The sequence below is a fragment of the Solanum verrucosum genome, unplaced genomic scaffold (assembly GCF_900185275.1).
Source record: "Solanum verrucosum unplaced genomic scaffold, falcon-dt-bn FXZP01000112.1, whole genome shotgun sequence".
Lineage (NCBI taxonomy): Eukaryota > Viridiplantae > Streptophyta > Magnoliopsida > Solanales > Solanaceae > Solanum > Solanum verrucosum.
Genome location: NW_026020441.1, coordinates 583,059 through 609,076, shown reverse-complemented (window position 1 = coordinate 609,076; position 26,018 = coordinate 583,059). Strand labels below are relative to the sequence as shown.

At 32.8% G+C, this 26,018-nt stretch overlaps 2 protein-coding genes across 3 annotated transcripts in view; one reads left to right on the top strand and one right to left on the bottom strand.

The window, feature by feature from the left end:
• The window catches only part of LOC125808456 (ras-related protein RABH1e), a 942,753-nt gene that overhangs the window by 426,480 nt on the left and 490,255 nt on the right, over window positions 1-26,018 (top strand). The gene's annotated exons all lie outside the window — the stretch shown is intronic.
• LOC125808352 (7-deoxyloganetin glucosyltransferase-like) lies at window positions 9,305-13,729 on the bottom strand. Its single transcript, XM_049488066.1, has 2 exons — window positions 13,198-13,729; window positions 9,305-10,251 (listed from the first exon to the last, which is right to left on the bottom strand). The coding sequence occupies exons 1-2, from the start codon at window positions 13,727-13,729 to the stop codon at window positions 9,305-9,307; spliced, it is 1,479 nt and encodes a 492-aa protein (XP_049344023.1).

Here is a 26,018-nt window from a genome sequence, read left to right as displayed (position 1 = left end):
TGTTAAATCACCCTTTTTTTTTTTGTATAAATTATGACTAATGTTGGTATGAAATCGGTATTTTCTTATAATACCTATTTTTTATAATAAGAGGGTTTCTTTTTCAATTTCTCCAACTAGGTTGATGACAATGCGGAAAAACAAAGAACGATGATGACGCGATCAGTGAGAGTGAAGTAACTGGGACTGTTGCTAGCAAATTTGATGGATCCCGCATAGCAAAAGAGCATGCTCCAGATACCAGCAATTATCCTACACCAAGACTACGGAGATCAAATTTGAGATAGTTGATTGCAGCTTAGACTCTTTAGTATTTCATGTCTTTTTTAACTTTTGAATGATATACATTTGTTTTTCATATAGTTTTAAGTATTGAATGATATAGAATATGCATTGTTTTCTTCAAGTCAGTTATCAACTATATATGAATTACAGATTGACTCTCATAATTTCAGGATACTAGTTATATACAGACTCCATATCAATTGGATATAAATTTCTGGATATCAGTTATATACAAACTACATAACAATTGGATACATAAACAATTTAGTTTTGATATTTAATTGGAGATCAAAATGAACACCATCTAATTGGTATCCAAACTGTATATAGTTGACATCCAATTATTCATACCAACATTTATTCAACCTGAAGGATCCCATCTACCACCATGTTTAATTAATAGAGATAAGCAGTAGTCCATCACAACAAAATCAAGATTTTTCAAACAAAAAAAAACTTGATTTACTCGTCAGTGACAACAATTCTGGAAAAAAAAAACGAAGAGAGAGTAACGTAGAAGAAAATGGATAAATCAGACTTTTTAATTAATTTTAACAGATTAGAGTGAATTAAGGAAAGTAAATATTCCTAATTAGTTTGAATCTCCTAAATTTATGCTAATTAATAATTATCACCAATCAATTCAAATTTTATTAATACACCTATTTCTATTTTTATCTTTTTTTTTCTTCAAAATTGATTTATTTTCCTTTTTTATCTTTTTATTTTTTTTCAAAATTGATTTTTTATCCTTTTTATTTTTTGTAAAACAGATTTTTACAATTAATTAAAAAATATTTTTTTATTTAATAAAATGTTACAACCTGAATTTTTTTATTGTTACAACTTGAAAGTTTTATTCTACTGCTATAACTTGAAAATATTAGTCTAATAAATATCATATATGAAATTTTCACTAATCTAAATTCACAAAATGGCCTTATAAGTACTTTTACAATCGTGTGAAGAGCCTCTTCGAAAGAGGCACCTCTTTATGGCCTCCAATGACATTTTTCTTTTTTTTCCTCTTTTTGGCATGTTTCTTGATTTCTCATTTGTAACTCACATCTCTTCATCTTTCTAGAAGCTAACCCCATCAGCATTCCCATTAGTTTGCATAATGTAATTAGTATCTACAAACAATAAATTTACTCACATGGTAATATTGTACTAAATTGAAAATGAAAAATTCACCCAAAACAACAATAAAAAAAGGGGAGAAAATTCTAATTGCTTAACTTGTAAAAGATGAAATAACGTTTTTTTTTATAAGAATCAAGAAAGAGCCTCCCATTTTTAGGCTATTACAATTTAACAATTTTCTTTTATTGACCCAAATTAAAAAGGATCAAGAGTGGGAGTCAAAAATGAATTGTGGTAATATATTAAACCTCTTTTATTTGAACTTTAAATGTGTTGTGACCTTAATTTTTCTTTTATTCATCAATTTAATTAGTATAAAATTTCCTCCATTCATATTTAACCCTTTGTCCCTTTTTAAACCATTTTTCCTTTATTTATTTATTTATTTATTTTATTTTTAATATGTCAAAAAGTCTTAATATCATAAATTTTAAGTGGTAAGCGTTATTAAGTCTCTTTAATGAAAAATAAAAAAGAAAAAAAATGTTATTCAGTCAAATTTGAGGGAAGGTCTATGAAATTATCCTTTTCTTTCTTCATAGATCTACTATTTTTATGATAATTTAGATGTTAGTTCTACATATAACACATTTACATTGGAAAATAACATGATTTTAGTGGAAGAAAACTTTAAGCTAATCCTTACGAAAATGTCTAAATCCTTATTTTATTCATCTACTATCAAATATATATCTTCGTCCCTTTTTCTGGTAAATTTATTATTTTATTCTTATTACAATGTCATAACTTTATAAAAATGAACATATTTAAATGGATAATAAAGTCGGAAATTTTTAATTATTATAACTCTAACATAAGTTTGTTTTAAAAAAGGTATTAGATAGTGCTAATTCAAGGGTTTTTTTTTTTGTGGATAAAATCAATATCTGATGAATCAAGTTACAATTGTTGACACCCAATTCTGACCCTCCCCGATAGTAATTGATTTTCGAGCTTCTTAGTTTTTCAAACGATTTAGAATAATTAGCTTTATATAATTCAAAATAGTTTCAAGGTTATTTTAAATAATTTCAGTCGATTTTTATAGTACTTTGAATGATAAATATATTTCATGTAATTTTATATATAATTAGTATATTTTATGGATACTCGAAAATCGTCTCACAAAAAAAAAATGTTATTTTAAATATTTTACAAAATTAGTCTAGTTCAAGTTATGGTTATAATTTTAAATTATTGGTTTGCAATTAAATTAATTATTCTATTTCGTCAAAATTTAGAAGCTCGTTAATTAATTAATATTAATCCATCTCACTTAGAATTTAGCCGAATTTGTTAATTTAACTCAATTCGGCTATTTCTTAAACTCCAAGATCGAACCCATCTTTAACCTCACCTTAAAACCATTTTAAGACCAAAGTTTGGGCCACTTTTCAGCAGCCCAATACTATTTCCAGCATGCATGTACAGCAGCACCAACAGGCCCATCTCCCTTAATTGTCAGCCCATTTCCTTTCTAAATAATCCCTCTACCCGACCCATTTCCCCAACCCACATTACATATAACAATACAATACATACATACAGCAAGCAGTACCAGCTGACCCCATCCCCTTTCCCTTACAATTCCCAACAAAACGTCAACAACTCCAATGTTCAAAGCGGCAACACACGCGGAAAGCAACAAAAACATTAATTTTCAAACGACTCCAAAGGAAGATAAACAGTAAAGCAAACGAAAAGCAGCAACAGAGGGTAGTACTGCATCTCCTTTGTCTTCTTCCTCTCATCCCTCTCGATAGTACTGTTTCTAGCCGAGTTTTGTGGCAAAAAGCATTAGTAGCAGCAACGTGAATCGTCCTCCTGGCGTGAGATCGCTCCACGTCGCTCGTCCAGGACGATTGAACGGATCGAGTCCATCTATCCCCTTTTCCCCTTCCGGAATGGGACGAAATGTGAGAAAAAGGATGTTTAGCCAAAATGGTGAAAGATTTTTCGAATTTGAATTTCGAGATGGGCCTTTTCTATTCGGATTTTTGATCCCTTTTCCCCCCAAAAATTTCCGAACCCTAGTTCCTTGCTATATATTTGCTTCTGTTCACTGGGGGAGGGGATTTTTTGGGGTTGAAAATTTTGGGTTAGAAGAAAAGATTGAGAAAGAGTGAAAGGAAAATTGGATACGGGAAAGAAATATAGAAACATATATTTTGTCTTTATTTATTTTATTTTATTTTTAAAAGAGAGAGTCATAAAAATAGTCAAAGTTCCAAGTCTCAAATTCAGAGTTTTTTCTTTGAAGCTTTCATCGGAACTTTTCGTTGTAGCTTTGTATTGAGAATCGGAAGTCGTCACCTTCTCGTTTGGTCTCCATTTCGCTGCCCAAAAGGAGGTGAGAATCTCGTATTTGCTTTGTTTATAGCTACCTTTTTTTCTCTCGATCTTTGTATGTCTATTATGATCTCACACAAGTAGTTTTTTTTAAAGATCTCATTCTCTGTTAGAAATGTTCATGTCTCTTGGTATATGCCTAAATATGAGCGGAATATTGATATTACTCCCTTCAAATGTTGAGTCGTATTCGCTCTATGACGTTCGGAATTGATTTGATGACTTGCTTTCCGTGGTCAATACTTTGATGGCTCCTCATACTCGTAGTTTTCTGTCTGCCCGGTGAATGTAACTCGTTCTTTGTTTTCTTTGTGGTGACTTCTTTCTTTTGTGCAAAATATGACTACTTCTCTTGTTTCCTTAGCGCTTAGAGGTCTGATTATAGGTCGTATGTCTGTATAGCTTTCATGTAGTTAATTTCGCCTTATTGGAAATCTCTTGATGTCACATTTTACTTATTTGTTTGACTTACATCATTGGTTTTTAAGGTTGTCTTCAAGAAAGTGTATTTTCTTTTTCTTTAAAAAAAAATATAAAAAAAAAATTGAGTAGATTAGTGTTTGGGTATTTTATTTTATTTTCATTTCTAAGATTTTTCTTGATTATAATAGCATAATGAAATTGTCAATATAGATAAATATTTCAATTTAATAAGAAACTTCAACATGTGTCGTTATACTTTCAAAATATATGATCCGCATTTTAATTTAAGAAGAATAATTGAATGTTATTATTGTTGTATATTGCAAATGTTTAAAATAATCTATAATTGTTGGGTATTTTGTATGTATTTTTCCTAAATAGGCATAAAGTTTAATATTTTTACAATTGACATATTTAACTTATTTTCCAAAACTGTTTGAACACACTGCATAAAGCTTTATTTTTATTTTTTATTTTATTTTTTTTATTTTTTTTTCAAAATAAAATAAAATAATAGTATCTTGTATATTTCTTTTGAATTCTGATGCTAAATGTTTCGTATGTCCTATTTTATTAGTGGAGTATCTTTCATCTCTGAGATTATTTACAGAGCCTATATTAATAATATTATTGTATAAGGTGTATTTAGATCTTAACAATTATTCTGTTAATTATTATTTTAGATATTTTGGTCGTTCTATTCATTAGTGGAGTATAAAAATAATACTAAATAAGGTGTATTGGTAATACTGAAGTTAGTTATGTTTGAAATTATTTGATTGGGCGCATTGATAACAATTTTGTCTTTGATTATGTTTATCACGTGATAGTTGCCTCTGTCTTGCTAATGCTATAGTTTGTTGTGTATCACATAAAAGATTAAATAATATCATAACTAATACTCCCTCAGTCTTATATTAGTTGATCACTTTTTGTTTTGCACGGTGCTTAAGAAATCACGAATAAAAAGATAATCTCACTAATTTATCCCTTAAAAGAAAAAAACTTTTTTTTGAAATTTTTTTTACAAACAAATATGAACACTTTCAAAGAGAATTAATTGTAGGAATATTTCTTTCCAAATTAATCAAGCTTTCAATTATAAGTCAAGCTACCAATTAGAGCTTGTCCTGTTTGGAGTCAATTCTCATAGTCTTTTGGAAGAAGAATCAAAGTGCTTTATTTAATTATGTTCGAATTTGCTAAAATAGTCATACGCCGTGAGAATTTGCTAAAAATAGTCATTCACCTTGGAATTTGTTCTATTTTCCTTAGCTATTCTCGGCATATCGATTATTTTATTTTCATTATCTGAATTTTTGACAAAGTTCTTTCATTAATTTATTATTTGTTCCATGCCATTTGCCTTTGACTAATTCTTACCATCCCTTTCTTTATGCATGTGACATTTATCCGAGTCTATTTTGTACACCACTCCTACATATCCGACTTGGTTTCCTATCGAGTTAGCCCCATTTTCGAGCTATAGAATCGATGAACAGGTCTCGAAGTTGGTAGAATGCGAAAGCGGAGGAGAATTGAAAGATCGGGCCAAAGGCCCACATTTATTTTAAAAGAAGTTGTATTTTGTTATTTTGGGCTTAAGCCCTCGTCGTCTTATTATCGATTATCTTGCTAGAATTTAGGAAAGGTAAAATTGGGCCTAAGGCCCAAATAATATTTTTATTTTTATGTTAGTTTAGGACAGGTGCAGATGAATCAAATGGGCCCGAATACTGGTCCAGGCAGACAGTAACCAGATTTGGGTCCAACTATCTCTTTTCCTCATTTCTCTGTTGTGTTTGCTTACCCGTTATTATCTGCTATTAATCTTAAGATTCTAAAAATTCAACTCCCCAAAAGATAACCATTTTGAATCAACTATTTAAAATTAAGCAAACATTTTTCTACTAGACTTTTTTCAAGAAAATTTGCAAAATGTTGTACTTAAATAATATTTTTAATATCCATTTTCTCCTTTAAGATCTTTTAAAGTATTAAACTGTTTACTTCTTAATTAATTTAAGTATGCATGCTTTATTTTAAAATCAATTAGTCAAATAATTAATTATCGGATAACCGCATTAGCGGATATTCTAGGTGCCTTAAAAACCTTCCTAGAATATTAATAGGAACCTCGAACCCCCTTAATAGTTTTCAATAGATTTACTGTTTTAGTCTTTTGAAAACAATAGTTTTCTTAATTTTGCTTTAAAATTAAGTGGCGACTCTAAACCAGTCAAAATATATTTTCCAAATAAAACAACAGTTATAAATCTAATTGTTAGGATTTTTCATCTTAATTGTTTGGACTTGAAGATCGAAAAGAATTTCAAAACTTTTTCTCACCGCGCGTAGCGTGGCTAAGTTTAATAGTTGTATAATAATAATGAGACTATTTAGACTTTATGGCGGGTTCCAGTTATTACTGTGTTATGTGGGTTTTATTTCAATGAATATATACTTTATGAGATTTTTTTTAAATCCATTTAACTGCTTGATTATGTAGAGGAAATGAAGGGAAAATGAAAAAAAAAATGACAAAATAAATAAATATTAATACTGACCATAGAGAGGTGTCACATCACCTTTTCTATTTTCAATTTTATATATATATATATATATATATATATATATATATATTATTTGGAAGATGAACAAAATGAAAAATTCATGAATTTAGTCCAACAATATAAAAATCAATACAGTGAATCCACATTCAAGATACTTTATGGTGGTTGATTCATGTACTAATATGATGATTTACTATCTAATATTTAATTTATTAAATAATTTATAACATTTATATTTAATATAGGGGTAAAATTGTAATCTAACTTTTGCTTAAAATTCTTCTCACTTTTAGTATAATATATATATGATATGACGATGATATGATGAATTTATCAATGTTATTTACCTTAGCCATAGTTGCTAATATGCTGCTCATGTTCATTTTCTCTTCAGTTTTGTGGCGTTCTTTCTCTGATCTGGTCCATAAAGTTGAACATTACTCTGTATTTTCAAAGAAGATTTTTCAGTCAGGGTGTTCATTGAATCTCCATAATACTTTACTTGTCTAAATTAAACCTATGTTCTGTTGATAAATTGACATTTGGTGAGCAGATTGGAAAAGTGATTGAATGATAGTATCCTGCAGTTTATATCCTTCATATTCGTCGTTTTTTGCATGCATGCTTCTATCATGCGACATAATGTTTGAGGTTCAGTGTGGATTAGTAGCAACACATGCATCATGATGCCCTTTTAACACGGATTCTCTTTATCTGGCTCATTTTTCAGGCTGGTTAAGCTGTGGCCATTTGCTCATCTTATTACATATGGTGTAATCCCAGTTGAACAAAGGCTTCTTTAGGTTGAATGTGTAGAACTCATTTGGGTGACAATACTCTCAACGTAAGCATCCCAAATTCAATGATAATTTTTTACTTTTTTGGTGCATGGTATTCAAGAACTGAGTTTTGGAAATACTATAAGCATGTTGGCATGTATAATTCAATACTGTATTCTTTGGAGGTAGTTAATCTTAGTTAAGGAAATTGATGACGGTCCATCATCTTTACTCTTTTGGTACATATGTGAACTCCCAAAGGTTTCTTATTCTTCAACAAGATATTGTCCATGACTATTTAGGGACAGGTAGCTCTTAGGTTACACCCAATCAGTCACTCCGATTTAGTCTTTTCGTACAGGGATATTACTGCTTGCATTTGTTTTGTTTGTCCAATCAGTAGGACCTAGCTATCTGTAGTTCCCTACGTTATTTCAAACTTTAATGACTGAATAATGCAGATACAATTACCTATTCTCAAAAAAAGAAAAGTCGAGGGTCTATCAGAAACAGTCTCTCTACCTCCATGAGGTAGGGGTAAGATCTGCGTACATCTTACCCTCTCCAGATCCCACCTGTGGAGTTACACTGGGTATATTGTTGTTTGTTGTTGTTAGAATAAAACAGATGGAACTACAAGAAGTGCATCATATTCTGACTTCATTTGTTCTTTGTTTACTATTAGTTATTTAAATGAGAAATCAGAATCTAGAGTCTCTGAGGTGATCGTAAAAGCAGAGGTGCAACCTCTCCCACATTAAGTCCACCACAGGTATGTGAAATAACTAACTACTTACAAGATATAGATGTACGGTGAAGTCAAAATTGACATACTAACCTCAATTTTATGCACATTGTAGGAGTAAACGAATGGAAGAGCTATGACACGAAAAAGATTCGAGGAAATGTATAGCTTTGAGGTGATATAGCTGCAGATACTGCGGTACCTGACTCTCAGAAAACATCCTCTGAGATACTCCCTTATAATTTGTGCATACTGCATGCAACCCTCCTTCCTCCGTGTATGTACACAAATTCTTTTGTAGTAACTGTAAAATAGTGCAATCACAACCTCTAATGTTCGTGCTGGAGTTCCAACAGAAAGTTCCATAATAGAAGTATAGCTTATAACATAATATTAACTGTCTTAAAGGATCATGAAATATGAATGAAGGGAACTGGTGGTTCAAGCCTGATACTGTCTGTTCTTCTCTTTTGCATTTCACTTCACTTGCAACAACATACATATAGAGATCGCAATTGGGCAGAGCGGATGCCAGGCGGGGTTTGGTCCCGCATACCAACTTTTTTCATGGCATCAAAGTGGAGCTTTTGGATGGAGTGGGTGGGCATTTTGTGGTCTTTTTAATTAGTTTAATTAATTGTTAGGGTAGCCAATAGGATAGTGACACGTCATTAATGAATTTGTTAATTGGGGTTATCATTTAGACCATTAAATATAAGGGCAAAAAGAGTCAAAAGGTTGATGTCGGGGCATTTTAGGTCCAATAGGTAGATAAAGAGTAATTTTACACCAATTCATATAGTTAAGGGGTATTTTAGGCTATTTCCCGTTTTATCAAACAAATTTAAAATCTATAGAGAAAATACAACAAGAAACTAGAGAGATTCCAGGAGTTTTTTATTTGGTAGGGGAAATAGGAAGTGGGATTACAATATAGAGAGTTATATCATTCCCAACAAGGTGAAAGTTCACTGAGTTTATTAAGATTTTTCCGCATACCCGGATGTTCAACACAAAAGCACTTCTTCAATCAGCTTGTCCAAGTTCAAGTATGAAGATCCACCATTCGGATTAACAACCTTTTGAATTTCCTGTTTCCACTCCATTGCTTTTCTTTTTATCTCTTTTCCCTTTTCACCCTCCATGACCTCCTTCACAATCCTCTCAATTTCTTCCCTCTTCACATCTTCCTCTATCTCAATACCAACTCCCCACTTCTTGCAACAACACATGCGATTCGTCTGTTGATCCCCGAAAAAAGGCCAACAAAGCATTGGCACCCCGAGAGACAAGCTTTCAAAAATCGAGTTCCATCCACAATGAGTCAAGAAACCCCCAATAGCTGGGTGTTCCAACACTAAAACTTGGTCACACCAAGTTACTATTTTGCCCCTATCTTTAACTTGAAAAAGATATTCGGGCGGGAGAGGGAGAGGAACCACATCATCACTGATAACAAGATCGGGTCGAACTATCCACAAGAAATTCTTCATGCTATTAGCAAGTCCCCAACCAAATTCTTCAAATTGTCTACTCGTCATCACCGTTGTGCTACCAAAGTTTACATAAATCACCGATGCTGGATCTCGGGAATCGAGCCACTCAATGCAATCGGAGTCATTTCTCCATAAATTAGACCTCAATTTTTCGATACAGGTATCTGGAGAGATTTGTTTGGCAAGGAGAGAAAGAGGTCCGATAGTGTAGATCCGATTAAATATGGATGAAAGTGATGTTAAAGCTTGGGGTTCTAAGGCATCAAATGTGTGTATTAATACAGCTGAAGATCTGTTAACTATGGTTGATGAGCATTGGTCGATGATAAAATTAAGAATTGGGTCATAGGAATTTGTAGCCCAAATGGGTGTTGGTATGTCTCCTAAACGGATACTGCCTATTCCAGGAATCCAATCAATGGTTTGCTCCATAAACTCTCTTCTGAGATAACTGTCATCTGCTAATTCCAAGATACAATAAGGAGAAAGATCAAATATCTACTAAACCATTTATACATTATTAACTGTTCGTTTGGCATTGTTATTAAAAGGCCAAAAACACTTTTGAGAAAAAAAAATATATTTTGAAAATATTATGTGTTTGGCAAATCAATAATAAAAATTTCTGCTCCTTTATAACAGTACAAGCAGAAAATTATTTTTTTCAGGACTATAGTATCATTTCAATATATAAATATTTACCAATACATCCCTTATTAATTAATTTGCATATCTCATAAATTTGGTTAAGTTTTATTTTAGAATTTTATTTTTTATATTTATATAATAGACTTTTTTATTATATTCTATGTTTATATATTATTATTTTATATTATATATTTTACGTTTTTGTTTTGCAGAATTAGAAAAAAAAAATAACAATAATATTTTGCAAGATTAGAAAAAAGAAAAAAAATAATAACAATTAAAGATTTCAGCGCTCCAAGAAAAGGTATAATATTGATTGTAAATTTGACTATGTACATTTTAATTTAATAAAAAAAATTGAATTAAATTTTTTATAATAGATATTTAAAATAGTTTCTCTCTATAAGATAATCTTAGTATTAAAATTATATTGATATTTGTCATTTTTCGTAATTTAACTCTCAAAAATACTTTTAGAAAAGATAAGTCAAACACAATTTGCTTATGAAAAACATTTTTCAATGAATTAGTCAAGCACAAATTATTACTTTTCAAAATTATTTTTTTAAAATGCTTTTTTAAAAAACGTACTTCTAAAAATAAACAATTTTTAACAACAATGTCAAACAGACTCTAAGTCACTTAAATAATAAAGCACTCAAGGGACGGCTCAACATAATTGAAGGTTTACTAACACAAAATTTTGAATTAGAGGCTAAAACCTACACAAATTTTGTATACATATTATTTGAAATTCATTTTTTAAACTTTTTTTTTGGGTGCAAAATTATGATCTCTTAATAATTTTTTGATTGATTTTTCAAATATATTTTTTCTCAATTGTTAATTTTATGTAAGGTTTTATCAACTTTAATGTTGAAAAAGGTTCTTCCTCTGAAACAATTATTACATGAACTACTCTCCCTCTGTCATTAATTATTTGTCCATTTTTTAATTGACACACCTATTAAAAAACAATGATTAACATAGAGTGTTTATTGTTTTACTCCTATTAATTATGAAGGGGATGAATTAAAAATTTAAGATTTTTAAGAATTTCTATCTTTTTCAAAATTAATTAATTGATGATATAATAGGTAAAAAAATTTGTCCATTCTTGATTTATCAAAATGGACAAGTAAAAAAGGAAAATTGAACAAGTGATTAGGAATCAGAGGGAGTATTAACATAATTATATAAGCAATAAATTGAAAATTTTTAAATAGATTTTTTTTAGTTAAAATGAAAGGATTTGATTCAAGAAAAAAACAATTACGATTCATTTTTGCTCAACGCCATTTGATTATTGACTCTTCTTTTGATAGAGTATTACTGTTAGCGGAAACGTGAAAATAAAGAACAAGGAAGAACAACAATATTTAACGTGGTTTGGGTTAGAATGATCCTACGTCCACCAAAGAACAACTGTACCAAAAAAAAAAATTTACTCTGCAAAGAGTACAAGTGAAATATTACAAGAGAGAAAGAAGATCAAATGCCTAGGAGATGAGAAGGCAAGTGAGAGGTTGTCTTGAAAATGAGTTAAGAGTTACTTATTTATATAAATGAATTATTCATGTTGATGTCATTCATGATATCACTATGTGTCAAAATGTCAATATAAATTTCACCTACAAAGATATTATCTTGACCATTTATTTTATACGAATAAAAAATTATCTTCCTATCAAATCTTCACATTAATTCATCTTCTATTGGGTTTGACCCCACAAGGACCAAATCAACTCTTTCAATTACTCAAACCTTTCATAATTCATAGAGTTTAATAAAGAGAGTACAAATGAGTTTTAAAAAAATAAAATAATATAAGTATTAGCAGACAAAATAATATTGCTTGGTTTTTTCTATTTAAAAAGGGTTAAAATAAATAGATATAAATTTATAAAAAAATGTCATACTACTTTTATCATAAATATTTGTTGGTGTATTATGCATTTTATTATTAAAATAAAATATTAACTGCATAAATTAGTGGTTATGAATTGTGGTAAAAGATGACTATTGATTCTTGTAACTTATATGTCCATTAGTTCTTGTAATCGTCATTGTCATTAGTTTCTTGTAACTCATATGACCATTAGTTTTTTGTAACTTATATGACCATTAGTTTCTTGTAACTCATATGACCATTAGTTTCTTATAACTCATGTAACATCTATCACATTTATCGACCCACATTACTACCCTTCATTCTACCTATTGATTATATGAAAGACCTCTTCACCTATAAATAGTGATGTTTCTTCCTTTGTGAAGTATCTCAAAAAGGTGAAAAGTGTGAAGTAATATTGTAGTGTATAATAGTGAAAGAGAGAGTTGAGACATAGAAAATATTCTAAGTCTTCAACTATATTCACAATATAAAAGAGAGTATTTATATGTCGAAGGAAGGTGTTCTTATGTGGAGCTTTGGACTTTTCAACTAATCCGAAGTTACTTGAATTGTACACGTTGTTGGGTTGTTGTATTCTAGAGGGGACAAGTCAAGGGATATATTGTTGGATCGGTGTAGACTATGCCGCAGTGAGCTTGAATCTCCTTAAAGAAAGCAAAATATCAGTGTCTCAGCCTAAAGATTTGTTTATACATTTTTGTTCATTTTATTTCAACTGTAATATATTGTATTTGTGATATATTACACCAACAATATTTAGAAAGAAATTACAACAAAATTTAAAATATAATAATTATTTCTTTTGCCAAACAATAAGGATTATAAAAGATGTGAGTTTTACCTTTAGGTGGTGAAATCCGTCTTTCAATTATTTGCGGATAGTATTGGAAAAAACAGAGCAGAGTCATGGCAGTAAGAGTATAAAACAAGACATGAGGGATTCCGAGTTGTTCAGCAGCATCAATGGTGAAGGACATAAATCCATCCGAAACAATACAACTTACTGCAGGAATATTTTCATCATCAGTGGACTGATCAATCCTATCAAGCAAGCTGCGAAAAGGAGCACTCAAGTTTTTCTGAGTCGAAACACATAGTTCAGTAAGATCTTGAGTCGTACTCGCTAGTGCATCCGATGATATTAATCCGTCGGGGATGGTTTCAAATCGGAAGCTTGAGGAAGAATTTAGGGATTCATGATCAGATGATTCTAATAATATTCTTTTGTAGTTGAGTTCAGTGTGAACAAAGGTTATATGGAAGCCTTTGTAGTGAAGGAGTTTTGCTAGATTTAGCATTGGGTTTATATGGCCTTGAGCTGGGAATGGGATACAAACAGCATGAGGCTTTTGGTTTTGGCCTGATGACTTCATTCTATTTCTGCTTTCCTCAGTCAATTACTCAACTTAACCATCTTTTATATATGGTTCCATGGAGGGGCCGCTCAACCTAATTGACGATCTAAAGCGAAATTTTAATTTGACACCTAAAATATTAACAAACTTGGTATACATATTTATTCAAAATTTATTTTTCTTATACTATTTAGATGAAAATTATTATTATTTAATATTTTGTTTTTTTCAGTTGTTAGTTTTAGGTAAGATTTTATCAACTCATCAAAGTTGAAAAATATATTTTCAATGAGGTAACTATTATATAAATTGTTAACATAATTCTATAAGTAATAAGCTAATAAATATTAAATAAAGATAAGAGTTAGAACCATAGAATCTGATCCAAGAAGTTGATGACTTGATATACCCCACTTTAATATGCTTATTGTAATGCTTGAAATTAAAATTTAAATAGAAACAAAAAAAATTGTAATTCACTTTGTTCCACACTTTTAACTATTGATTCATATTTTTAACAAAATACAAAAATGTGTTAAAGTGGATAAAATAATATATTTTAAAAAAATTATACTTTTTATTATAAATAATCAATTTTTTTCTATAAAGAATTTAACATATAATTTATTCTTGATAAAAATTTGGGGTCTAAGCCATATATAAGTCTTATTTTAAAAGCATAGGGCCGACCCTGGTCCCATGCTTCTTTTCTTCCTAACCCTTGGCCGCTTTTACAAAATGGATAAAAGAAATAGTTTTTTCGGAGTAAAAACAAAAATACTTTATAAAAAGTTGCAAGGCAAACTAAATTGTAAGTGGTCTAAAAAACTTATTCTCCCCGAAATCATACTACTTCTTCCGTCTCAATTCATGTGAAGTAAGTGTTTGACTGAATATAAAATTTAAGAGGAAAATTTTTAAAATTTATGATTTAAAATAAGTCCTAATTTTTTTAACTATATATAATTTCATTAAAGATAAAATGCACAATTTTAAAATTAAATTGTTAGTAGTACTAAATTTGGAAAATATCTTTCTTTCTTTCTTTTTTTCAAAAAATGACTAAACAAAAGAGTGTCACAAATTGAGACATGAGTAATAATTAACTCCATAGCTTATATATTGTGAGGAAGGTAGAAACGCTCTCTAGACTATGGCCCAAAAACCTAATTTTGCCAACACTGATCGGACTTTATGGCCATTCTGGCCGTTGGGCAGCCTCCATCACCGGAGGTTGTTCAAACTCTAACATCTACATTAGCTGCAAATCCTATTACGTATGCTTCAACCCTTAATCTGAATACTGCAAAACATCAAAAGATTCAATTGAAACCAATCCAATACCTTCATGGTGAACCAAGACTTATATGGGAAGAGGAAGAGATAGCCCACATGATTTTGGAAGAGGATTTACAATATGTTGTGATAGGGAAATTTGCGTACGGGTGGCCTGAGATGCAAGATCTGCGAACATTAATCCCAAAACAATGTGAATTGAAGGGAGAGGTCAACATTGGACTATTATGCAACATATACGTGCTGATAAGAGCATCAAAGTTGGAGGATTATGTGACTCTTCTGTCAAAATCATAATTCTATAGAACTCAGAAACATTGGTCATATCCAATGAGGACTTTGAAGTGGGATCCGTTGTTTGATCCGCAATAAGAGACCACAACATCGATAGCTTGGATTTCATTCCCTACATTGCCTCCTAATTTTTTTGGAAAGGACGCAATCTTCTCTGTAGCCGCAACAGTTGGAAAACCTCTACAGGTTGACATGGCGACTCAAAACAAGACTAGACCTAGCTGTGCGAGGGTCAAGGTAGAAGTGGATCTGTTAGGTGAATTTCCAAAGAGAATTAATGTGGGAGTAAGAAAAAGAACAGGGGAGGTAATGGAGAAATGGATTCCTATTAGATATGACTACGTCCCAAAATATTGCGAAAATTGCAAATTTCAAGGACATAATGAAACTGATTGCTTTATCTTACATCCCGAGTTATATGCAAAGGAGGAAAAAGGAAAAGGGGAAGGTAAGGAGAGGGATGTCAAGGAGAAATTAGACCAGGGACAAAGAATTGACAACAAAAAGGGGTGTGACAATGTTGAAAAAATAGGACAACAATGAAGGTTTTAGAGAACAAAGGCACAAGGGATATGGTAGGGAAAGGAATTTTTACAAAGGGAAGCAAGAATAAAAATGGTACCCACGAGCTGTTCAAAAAGAAAAAAAGTGATAGAGAGTAAAAACAAATTGAGGCATTGGAAACAGAAGAGGAGGATGGATTAATAGAGGAAGAGTCAGACAACACAAGAGAAGATATGAGGAAGCAACTCAATGAAGGCATTGGGCACAAATCTAATGAACCACCTAAAAGAATTAACCAAACAGTTTCTGTAGTAGACAAAGAGAACAATGGGAAAGCATGTCAACAAGAAAGAAGGGAGACGGGGGATTTTCAGAACACTGTGAAAGTTCCACAGAAGTGCAGAATGCAAGTTTAAACAAGCAAAGTGAGAATAATGTGGGGGATGAGACAGGAACAACAACAGACACAACATGTCCTAAGCCCATACCAATTATTAATCTTGTATAGGAGACACTTTTCTTGGATAATATATCATATGAAGAAGCGGAACAAAGAAGAAGATAGGAAGAAGAAGAGGATATTGATAACAACATTGAGGGTATTGTTGCATCAGGAGATTTGTCACCTAGGCAGATAAACAAGTTGAAGGAAAGCAAAAAAAAATATAGGACCAATGTTGTTCTATTTAATACAACAACAAGGAGTAGGAAGGGGCAGGCCAATTAATTTGATCAATGATTAACAACACAATGTTTTGGAATATTAGATCTGTTAAATCTCAAAATGCTTTTGAGAGGTTAATAATTCTGCAGAGAAGACATCATTACACATATATTGCTCTTTTAGAGCCATTTCAAAGCCCACTGGTAGTAGAGGAGTACATAAGAAAGTTGAATCTTCAATATGCTATGGCGAATTACTCAGCAAAGATATATATTTTTTGTAGTGGGGATTGGCAAAGACATGTAGAGACAAACTCTATACAACAATTAACAATGAAGTTCACTCATAATAATGGTCTATATATTTACAAAGTTTCAGCAGTATATGCAAAGTGCAGTACCCTGGAAAGATTAGAGTTATTGGAGGATTTAGAGATGATTGCAATGAATACTCAAGAACCTTGGATAGTGGGAGGAGATTTCAATGTTATATTAAAAGAGGAAGAAAAGTTGGGTGGCCTTCTTGTCACACAATAGGAAACCATTGATTTTGCTCAGTGTTTGAATAATTGTGCTTTAAACGAAATTAGGTACTCAGGAAGTAAATTTACTTGGTGGAATGGGAGAATTGAGGAGGAGTGTATTTTTAAAAGACTAGACAGAGTTCTGGGAAACAATGAATTCATGGAGCTATTGCCAGATAGTGAGGTACATCATTTTTTGATTAAGGAGGGGTCAAATCATTCACCTCTTCATGTAACATGTAATGCTACTCAGGAGTCAGTGTCTAGGCCTTTCAAGTTTTTGAATTTTTGGACAAAGCATTCGGATTTTAAAAAGCAGGTGGAGGAAAGCAGGGCAGGAATAGAGGAAGGGTCTCTTTTCACTATTTATTAGAAGAAAAGTAAGAAGCTAAAAGAGGTACTAGCTAAATGGAGTAAAGTAACCTTTGGTAACATTTTTCAACAGATTGCTACATTGGAAGATGTAGTTAAGGTGAAAGAGGCACAATTAGAGATAAACTCATATGCAGGCAACATGGAAGAATTGAGCAAGGCAGAGGCAGATCTCAAAAAGTACTTGCATTTGGAAGAGGAGTATTGGAAACAAAAAGCTAGAATGAGGTGGTTTCAGGATGAAGACAAGAACACAATTTTTTTTCATTCTTATGTCAAGGGGAGAAGAAGGAAATTGCACATAGCTAAAATAAAGAATTCTCAAGGAGATGTGATCACCTCAACTAAAAGTATAGGGGAGGAGGCTGTGACAGTGTTCAAGGATCAATTCATGGAAACTAATTTCACAAACAACTATGACATGTTAGAGGCCATTCCTAAAGTGATTACAAGAGATTAGAATGAGATGCTAACTAGAATGCCTAGCAAAGAGAAGGTAAAAAAGGTGGTATTTTCCCTGAATAGTGATAGTTATAGTGGTCCAGATGAATTTTTGGGTCATTTTTTTCAGGCATGCTGGGATATCATAGAGGAGGACATAACCAACATGGTCAAGGCTTTCTTTTATGGTCAGGAATTGCCCAGATTCATAACTCATACTAATTTGGTTTTGATACCAAAAAAGGAGGAGGTTGATACATTTAGAGACTTAAGACCTATTAGTCTTAGCACCTTTGCTAATAAGACCATTTCTAGAGTAGTACATGGGAAGCTATTTTGCCTCAGATTATTTCTACCAATCAAACAGGGTTCGTTTAGGGAAGAAGTATTACTGAAAATGTGTTGCTACAGGAGTTAATAAGAGATATAAACAAAAGAAATAAGTTGCATAATGTGGTAGTTAAGCTTGACATGGCTAAGGCTTATGATAGAGTAACATGTATTTGCCTTATTAAAGTGTTAAGGAAGTTTGGGTTTGCAGAATTGATTATAGATATGATATGGAGACTGTTATCTAACAACTGGTACTATGTCCTTCTGAATAGACAGTCTTTTGGATTTTTCAAGTCTTCAAGGGGTCTCAAACAAGGAGATCCTATTTCTCCAACTTTATTCATTACTGGAGCTGAAATTTTATCCAGAAACTTAAACATGTTGTTTGAGGATACTAATTTCAAAGGATATGGTCTTCCAAAATGGAGTCCTGAAGTGAATCATTTATCATATGCATATGATACCATCTTATTTTTCTTAGGACAATCTACTTCCATGAGAATGATGATGAAGATATTAAGAGGATATGATCAAGTTTCCAGACAAATGATAAACCTCAACAAAAGTTTGATTTATGTGCATGAAAAGGTTCCTCTTGCTATCAGCAATAAGATAAGAAGCTTCACATGTATTAGACAGAGTTCATTTCCTTTCATATACTTAGGATGTCCTGTTTTCTATGGGAGAAAGAATAAGGCTCATTTTGAAGATTTAGTGAAAAAGGTGATGAAGAGGATCAACTCTTGGCAGAATAGGTTTTTGACTTTTGGTGGGAAGTACATACTCATATCTCATGTGCTTCAATCAATGTCTATATACCTACTTTCAACTATGAATCCACCAGTCAGTGTTATTAATCAGCTTCATAGTATCTTTGCTAAGTTCTATTGGGGAAATACCACTGGTGCTAAAAATAAACATTGAGTTTCATGGGATAAGATGTGTCTGCCCAAGGAGGAAAAGGGTTTGAGCTTCAGATCTATACAGGATGTATCAAAAGCTTTGGTAGCAAAGCTTTGGTGGATTTTCAAGGTGAGCACATCTCTATAGAGTGTTTATATGTGGAATAAATATTGTAAAAAGTTACATCATATCCTAGTGCAGGGCAGAAGAGATTCTCGTATATGGAGAAAAATGATTTTGGTAAGGGAGGAAGTTGAACATCAAATCTGGTGGCAGGTTCTTGCTGGAAACTCAAGCTTCTAGTTTGACAATTGGACTAAGCAAGGTGCACTTTAATACATAGAAGGGAATCATGTAGAGGAAGAGGAAATTGAGGTGAAAGAATTCATCAACCAAGGAAACTCGAATATTCCTAAGCTCAGGAGCAAATCATCAGAGGAGATGGTAGAGCATATTGTGGAAACAATCAAACCTCTAACAGAAGGAAGAAAGGATGTTAAACCATGGTGGATGGCCAACACTAAAGGAGTTTTTTCAGTTAAATCAGCTTGGGAACTTGTGAGGAAAAGATATGAGCCTAGATAGTGCTATGAATTAATGTGGATAAGGGGAGTTTCTTTTAAGATAAACTTCTTTTGTTGGAGAGTATGGAGGAGGAGAATATCAACTGATGATAATCTGAAGAGGATGAAAATTACAATTGTCTCTAGATGTCATAGTTGTGACACTTATGAAAAGGAAACCATGAGCCATTTATTACTAACTTCTCCCATAGCCAACAAGCTATGAAATCAATTTCCTATTTTTGCAGGTATCAACATTGACAACATGCACTTACAACAAGTAATAATTAAATTCTAGAGGCTCATAGGGCCATCAAAATTGAGGATTGTTTGCAGAGCAATACCCTCATTAATAATGTGGACACTATGGAAGAGAATAAATGCCAGAAGACATGGTAGAGACATCAATTTCCACAACATGGTGTTACAAGTTCAGACACTAATAAGGTAGTTGATTGTGATGTGGTTCCCATGGATGAAAAGATTACCAGATGACTGGCCAACCATGGTACAAATGCTTAGGATGTACAAACCCAAATTGTATTATCAATCAGTAGCTTGGAGACCCCCTGAAGGTACAATTATTAAGTGTAATATAGATGGGGCTTGTAGAGGCAATCCATGATTGAGTACATATGAGTTTTACTTGAGAAATAATGAAGGAAATCTAATCTATGATTTGTTATCCTTCTGTATTTAGGTTAGCAAAACATAAACAGAAAATAGATGAAACAAACAGAAATAAAAATTCGAGTCCACAGAACCCACTGTGTTTCCTTAAGAAATTTAATCCCCTTAAGTACCCCAGGTTGCAAATTAATTCCTCCTAAGATAAAACGGATTAACCTATTAGAGAAGTAGCGGTACCTCAAACTTCAATAATTTCAGCGAACGCAAGAACAGTAACGAGAGCACACACAGACTCAGTCGATCGGCAATTCATTTTTGTAAGAAAATGTATGCAGAGAGGAAACAATTTCAGTGAATGAAAAATGAAAAAGACCTTTTATTTATAGCCATTTGCAACAAGGAACGCGTATATTCGGACAATGGTGTCATTCCAGAACGTTGCATCTTTTTGGAAAAAGTAACGCCTTTTCAGAAGGAACATGTCCCTTCAAAACGTTTGTACCGTTACACGCAAATTTCAAATAAATTTCATTACGCAAAATTAATTTTGTTAATTAACTAACATTCTGAATTAATTTATAAGAGAAAGGAAATCAATTAATGAGATTGATTAAATAAATTTGGTCCAAAAATATTATCAATCAATCATTTGCCAAATCCAAATCCAAATCCAAAGCCGAAGTCGAAAGAGCGACGACGACGGCGCGAGCGGGCACCTTCTTCTTAACCCTTTAAGAACTAAAGGAAGTGTTTTCTAATATAAGGACAAAAATTTTCCTTTCTTTTACCAATATGGGAGAAATGACTTTTCATTTTCCCTCCAAAATTGGTTCCCCCACATTTCCATTTTCTCTTCTTATTTTCCATTCACACCTTGCTAAAACCCAACAATCCCCCACATGAATGGGGAATGGATATTTAAAACATATGCATGAATAACTTGTGTGTCTCGTAAGTAAGGGTTAATCGCATCTGGATAAGTAGGTTTCCCTTTAAATTTTCCATAGTAAATATATATCGAATATACTCGGTTAATCAATAGATTTGATATCTTTGAACCGTCGAGCTTTGGTGTATACCTAGACAACATAAGTCACACAATCAACCCTTGAACTGTTTTTGGTTCTCATTGTTTTGTTCGTTTCAGCCATGAACACATCTCGGTTAATAAGTGCTTAGAGAACTGGCCTTACCGGATTCTCCTTGAAGCGGCTTACACTTCACACTTACATAGGTGGTTTCTAATTGTGTTATCCCATAGATACACTATTTGATATACCATGTATCAAACTTAGAAACCATTAAAAAGTCTTTATGCCTTTATCCTGGTTACTGAACATTGTCTCATCATGAGAATGGACCATAAAATAAATTTTGACAATGTTGAACCGTCATCTATGACTTTGTTTGATCTCCTTGAACCTAGATCTTGGGATCTCCAGTCTTCTAGGTAGAGTTACCGCCACGATGACTTGTTCTCGGCCATAGTCCTATTCCCGTCGATGATCTCTCAACTCCCTCTCTAGTTAGGCCTTTTGTAAGTGGATCAGACACATTATCTTTTGACTTTACATAATCAATTGTGATAATTCCACTAGAGAGTAGTTGTCTAACAGAGTTGTGTCTTCGTCGTATGTGACGAGACTTCCCGTTATATATAACGCTTCCAGCCCTTCCTATTGCAACTTGACTATCGCAGTGTATGCATATAGGGGCCATTGGTTTGGGCCAAAACAGAATATCTTCTAAGAAATTCCAGAGCCATTCAGCTTCTTCACCTGCCTTGTCTAAGGCGATGAATTCAGACTCCATTGTAGAGTGAGCTATACATGTTTGTTTGGATGATTTCCAAGATATTGCTCCTCCACCAATAGTGAAAACATATCCACTCGTGAATTTCGTTTCAGTTGACCAATAATCCAATTTACATCATTATATCCTTCAAGAACTGTTGGATATTTGTTATAATGCAAAGCATAGTTTTGAGTGTCCTCTAAGTACCCAAAAACTCTCTTCATTGCCATCCAATGATTTTGATTGGGATTACTTGTGTATCGACTCAGTTTACTTATAGCGCAGGCTATGTCTGGTCGTGTACAATTCATGACATACATCAAACTTTCCAATACTTTGGCATAATCCAATTGAGACTGACTTTCACCTTTATTTTTAGCAAGATTAAGGTTCACATCAATTGGGGTTTTTGCCCTTTTGAAATTCACATAATTGAACTTTTCAAGTACCTTTGAATATAATGAGATTGAGGCAATGCTAGACCATTAGGAGTTTTTTGAATCTTAATTCCTAATATTAAATCATCAACTCCTAAATCTTTTATATCTAACTTACTAGCGAGCATACGCTTAGTAGCTTTTACATTAGCAATGTCCTTGCTCATTATCAGCATGTCATCCATATATAGATACATACAATGACCTCCTGATTTGGAGTGTCTTTAATGTAGACGTATTTATCACATTCATTGATCTTAAATCCATTTGACAATATAGTTTGATCAAATTTTGTATGCCATTGTTTCAGTGCTTGTTTTAGTCCATAAAGTGGCTTAACAAGTTTGCATACTTTCTTTTCTTTACCGGGAACTACGAAGCCCTCAGGCTGTTCCATGTAAATCTCTTCCTCCAGCTCTCCATTTAAGAAGGCGGTCTTCACATCCATTTGATGGATTTCAAGATTGTATACTGAAGCTAGGGCAATTAACATTTGAATTAACGTAATCCCAGTCACTGGCAAGTATGTGTCAAAATAATCAAGACCTTCTTTTCTGTCTAAAGCCTTTGACAACAAGTCTTGCTTTATATTTGTCAATAGTTCCATCATCTTTCATCTTCCTTTTGAAGATCCATTTCGAACCCAGGGGTTTTTTCCCTGGAAGAAGATCAACCAACTCCCAGGTATGATTACTTAAGATTGATTCAATCTTACTATTGACAACCTCCTTCCAAGAGGTTGAGTCACTAGACAACATAGCTTCCTTGAATGTTTGAGGCTCACTTTCAAGAAGGAATGTTACAAAATCAGATCCAAATGAATTAGTTGTCCTTTGACGTTTACTGCGCCTTAGACTCTCTTCATTAGGTTCATTCTCTTTTGGTTCTTCTCGAGGTCGTTTAGACACCCCACTAGATGACTCAAGTCTAGTTTTATATGGATAGATATATTCAAAGAATTTAGCATTATTTGGTTCCATTACCGTATTGTCATGAATATTCGGATGTTCGGACTTATGAACCAAAAATTGACATGCCTTACTATTTGTGGCATATCCAATGAATACACAATCCACAATCTTAAACCCTATTTTCACCCTCTTAGGTATAGGAACCTGGACTATGGCTAGACACCCCCACACTTTGAAATATTTCAAGTTGGGTGTTCTACCTTTCCATTTCTCATATGGAATAGCATGTGTCTTGGTGTGAGGCACTCTATTGAGTATTCAATTTGATGTAAGGATAGCTTCCCCCCACAAGTTTTGTGGTAAACCTGAACTGATAAGTAATGCATTCATCATTTCCTTTAAAGTTCGGTTTTTCCTTTCCAAAATTCTATTAGATTGAGAAGAGTAAGGTGCAGTAGTTTGATGGATGATTCCATTTTCCAAACATATTTCTGCAAATAGAGATTCATATTCTCCACCTCTATCACTTCTGATCATTTTGATCTTTTTATCCAACTGATTTTCAACTTCAGTTTTATATTGCCTAAATGCATCTATTGTTTCATCCTTACCATTTAGCAAATAGACATAACAATATTTAGTGCAATCGTCAATAAAAGTTATGAAATACTTCTTCCTACCACGTGTTGGGGTTGACTTCATGTCACAGATGTCAGTGTGAATTAGTTCTAAGGGATATTAATTCCTTTCAACAGATTTATAAGGATGTTTAACATACTTAGATTCAACGCAAACTTGACATTTTGATTTATTGCACTCAAATTTAGGCAAAACATTTAAGTTAATCAGTTTTCGTAAGATTTTGTTAGTAACGTGTCCCAAACGTTCATGCCATAAACATTTAGACTCAAGCAAGTAAGAAGAAGCATGATTTTTATTCATATCAACTGCAATTACATTGAGTTTGAAAAGGCCCTCAATGAGGTAACCTTTTCTTACATACATCTCATTCTTACTTACTACAACTTTATCAGAAATAAATACACATTTAAATCCGTTCTTAGTCAGAATTGGTATAGAAACTAAATTCTTTCTCAATTTCGGAACATACGAGACCCTGTTCAAAGTCACCACCTTGCCCGATGTCATTTTTAAGAGGACCTTGCATGTTCCTTCCACCTTTGCAACAACGGAGTTTGCCATAAACAACTTCTCGTCTGTAGGTGCTGGCGTATATGATGTAAATAATTCTTTGTTGGCACAAACATGGCATGAAGCACCAGAATCTATCCACAATTCTCTTGGATTTCTAACTAAGTTGCATTCTGAAATCATTGCACAGAGATCGTCCATCTCTTTTTTGGATTCAGCCAAATTTGCTTGATCCTTCTTCTTGTCCTTCTTGGGACCCCGACATTCAATAGCCCTATGACCACGTTTACCACAATTGAAGCAGCTTCCATTGAATTTCTTCTTAGAAGGATTGCTTTTTGGACCAGATGTTTTCTTTATTTTCTTTGATTTTGTGGGATCTTCTTCAACAATGTTTACTCCAGATATTGTTGAATTACCACGTGACCTCTTTTCTGCAGTCTTGTTATCCTCTTTGATTCTCAACCTTACCATGAGATCTTCAACAATCATCTCCTTGCGTTTATGTTTCAAGTAGTTTTTAAAGTCCTTCCACAATGGAGGTAACTTCTCAATAATGGTCGTCACTTGAAAAAATATCATTCACAATCAATCCTTCAACAAGGAGATCATGGATTATGACCTGTAGTTCTTGAACTTGGGTGACGACGGTCTTACTATCTATCATCTTATAATCCAAAAACTTTGCCACAATGAACTTCTTCATTCCGGCATCTTTTGTTTTGTACTTCTTTTCTAAAGCATCTCAGAGTTCTTTTGAGGTCTTGACACTACTGTAGACATTGTACAAATCATCTTGCAGGCCACTCAGAATATAATTTTTACACAAAAAATCCAAATGTGTCCATGCTTCTGTCACTAAGAATCGTTCTTCAGCTGGAGTTTCATCTGACATAACAGGAACATTCTCATTAATGAACCTCTGCAGACTCAATGTAGTCAAATAGAAGAACATCTTCTGCTGCCATCTCTTGAAGTCGACTCCAGAAAACTTTACAGGTTTCTCAGCCGGTGCAAGGGCAGCAATTGAACGATTGTGTGCAACCGATGTTGTTGCAGCACTCACTGATGTTGTTGCAACACTCACTGTTCCAACATTTACTTGACGTGAATTTGTCATTTTTTCTATCACAAATGGCAGACAATTTTAGTATGTGAAATACTAACAGTAAAGAATAAATCCTTACACAGCATGTTTCTGATTTAACGATAAAATTTTTATGTTCTTTTAATCGTTAATTGAATGAATTTTAAAAATTCAAACAGAGTAGAAAACCATAAAGGTTTTAATCTCCAGAAACCTCAAATACATAAACTATTAAATTTCTTAAGCTTGTTATCCTCCTGTATTAAGGTTAGCAAAATAGAAACAGAAAATAGATGAAACAGACAGAAATAAAAATCCGAGTCCACAAAACCCACTGTGTTTCCTTAAGAAATTTAATCCCCTCAAGTACCCGAGGTTGCAGATTAATTCCTCCCAGGATAAA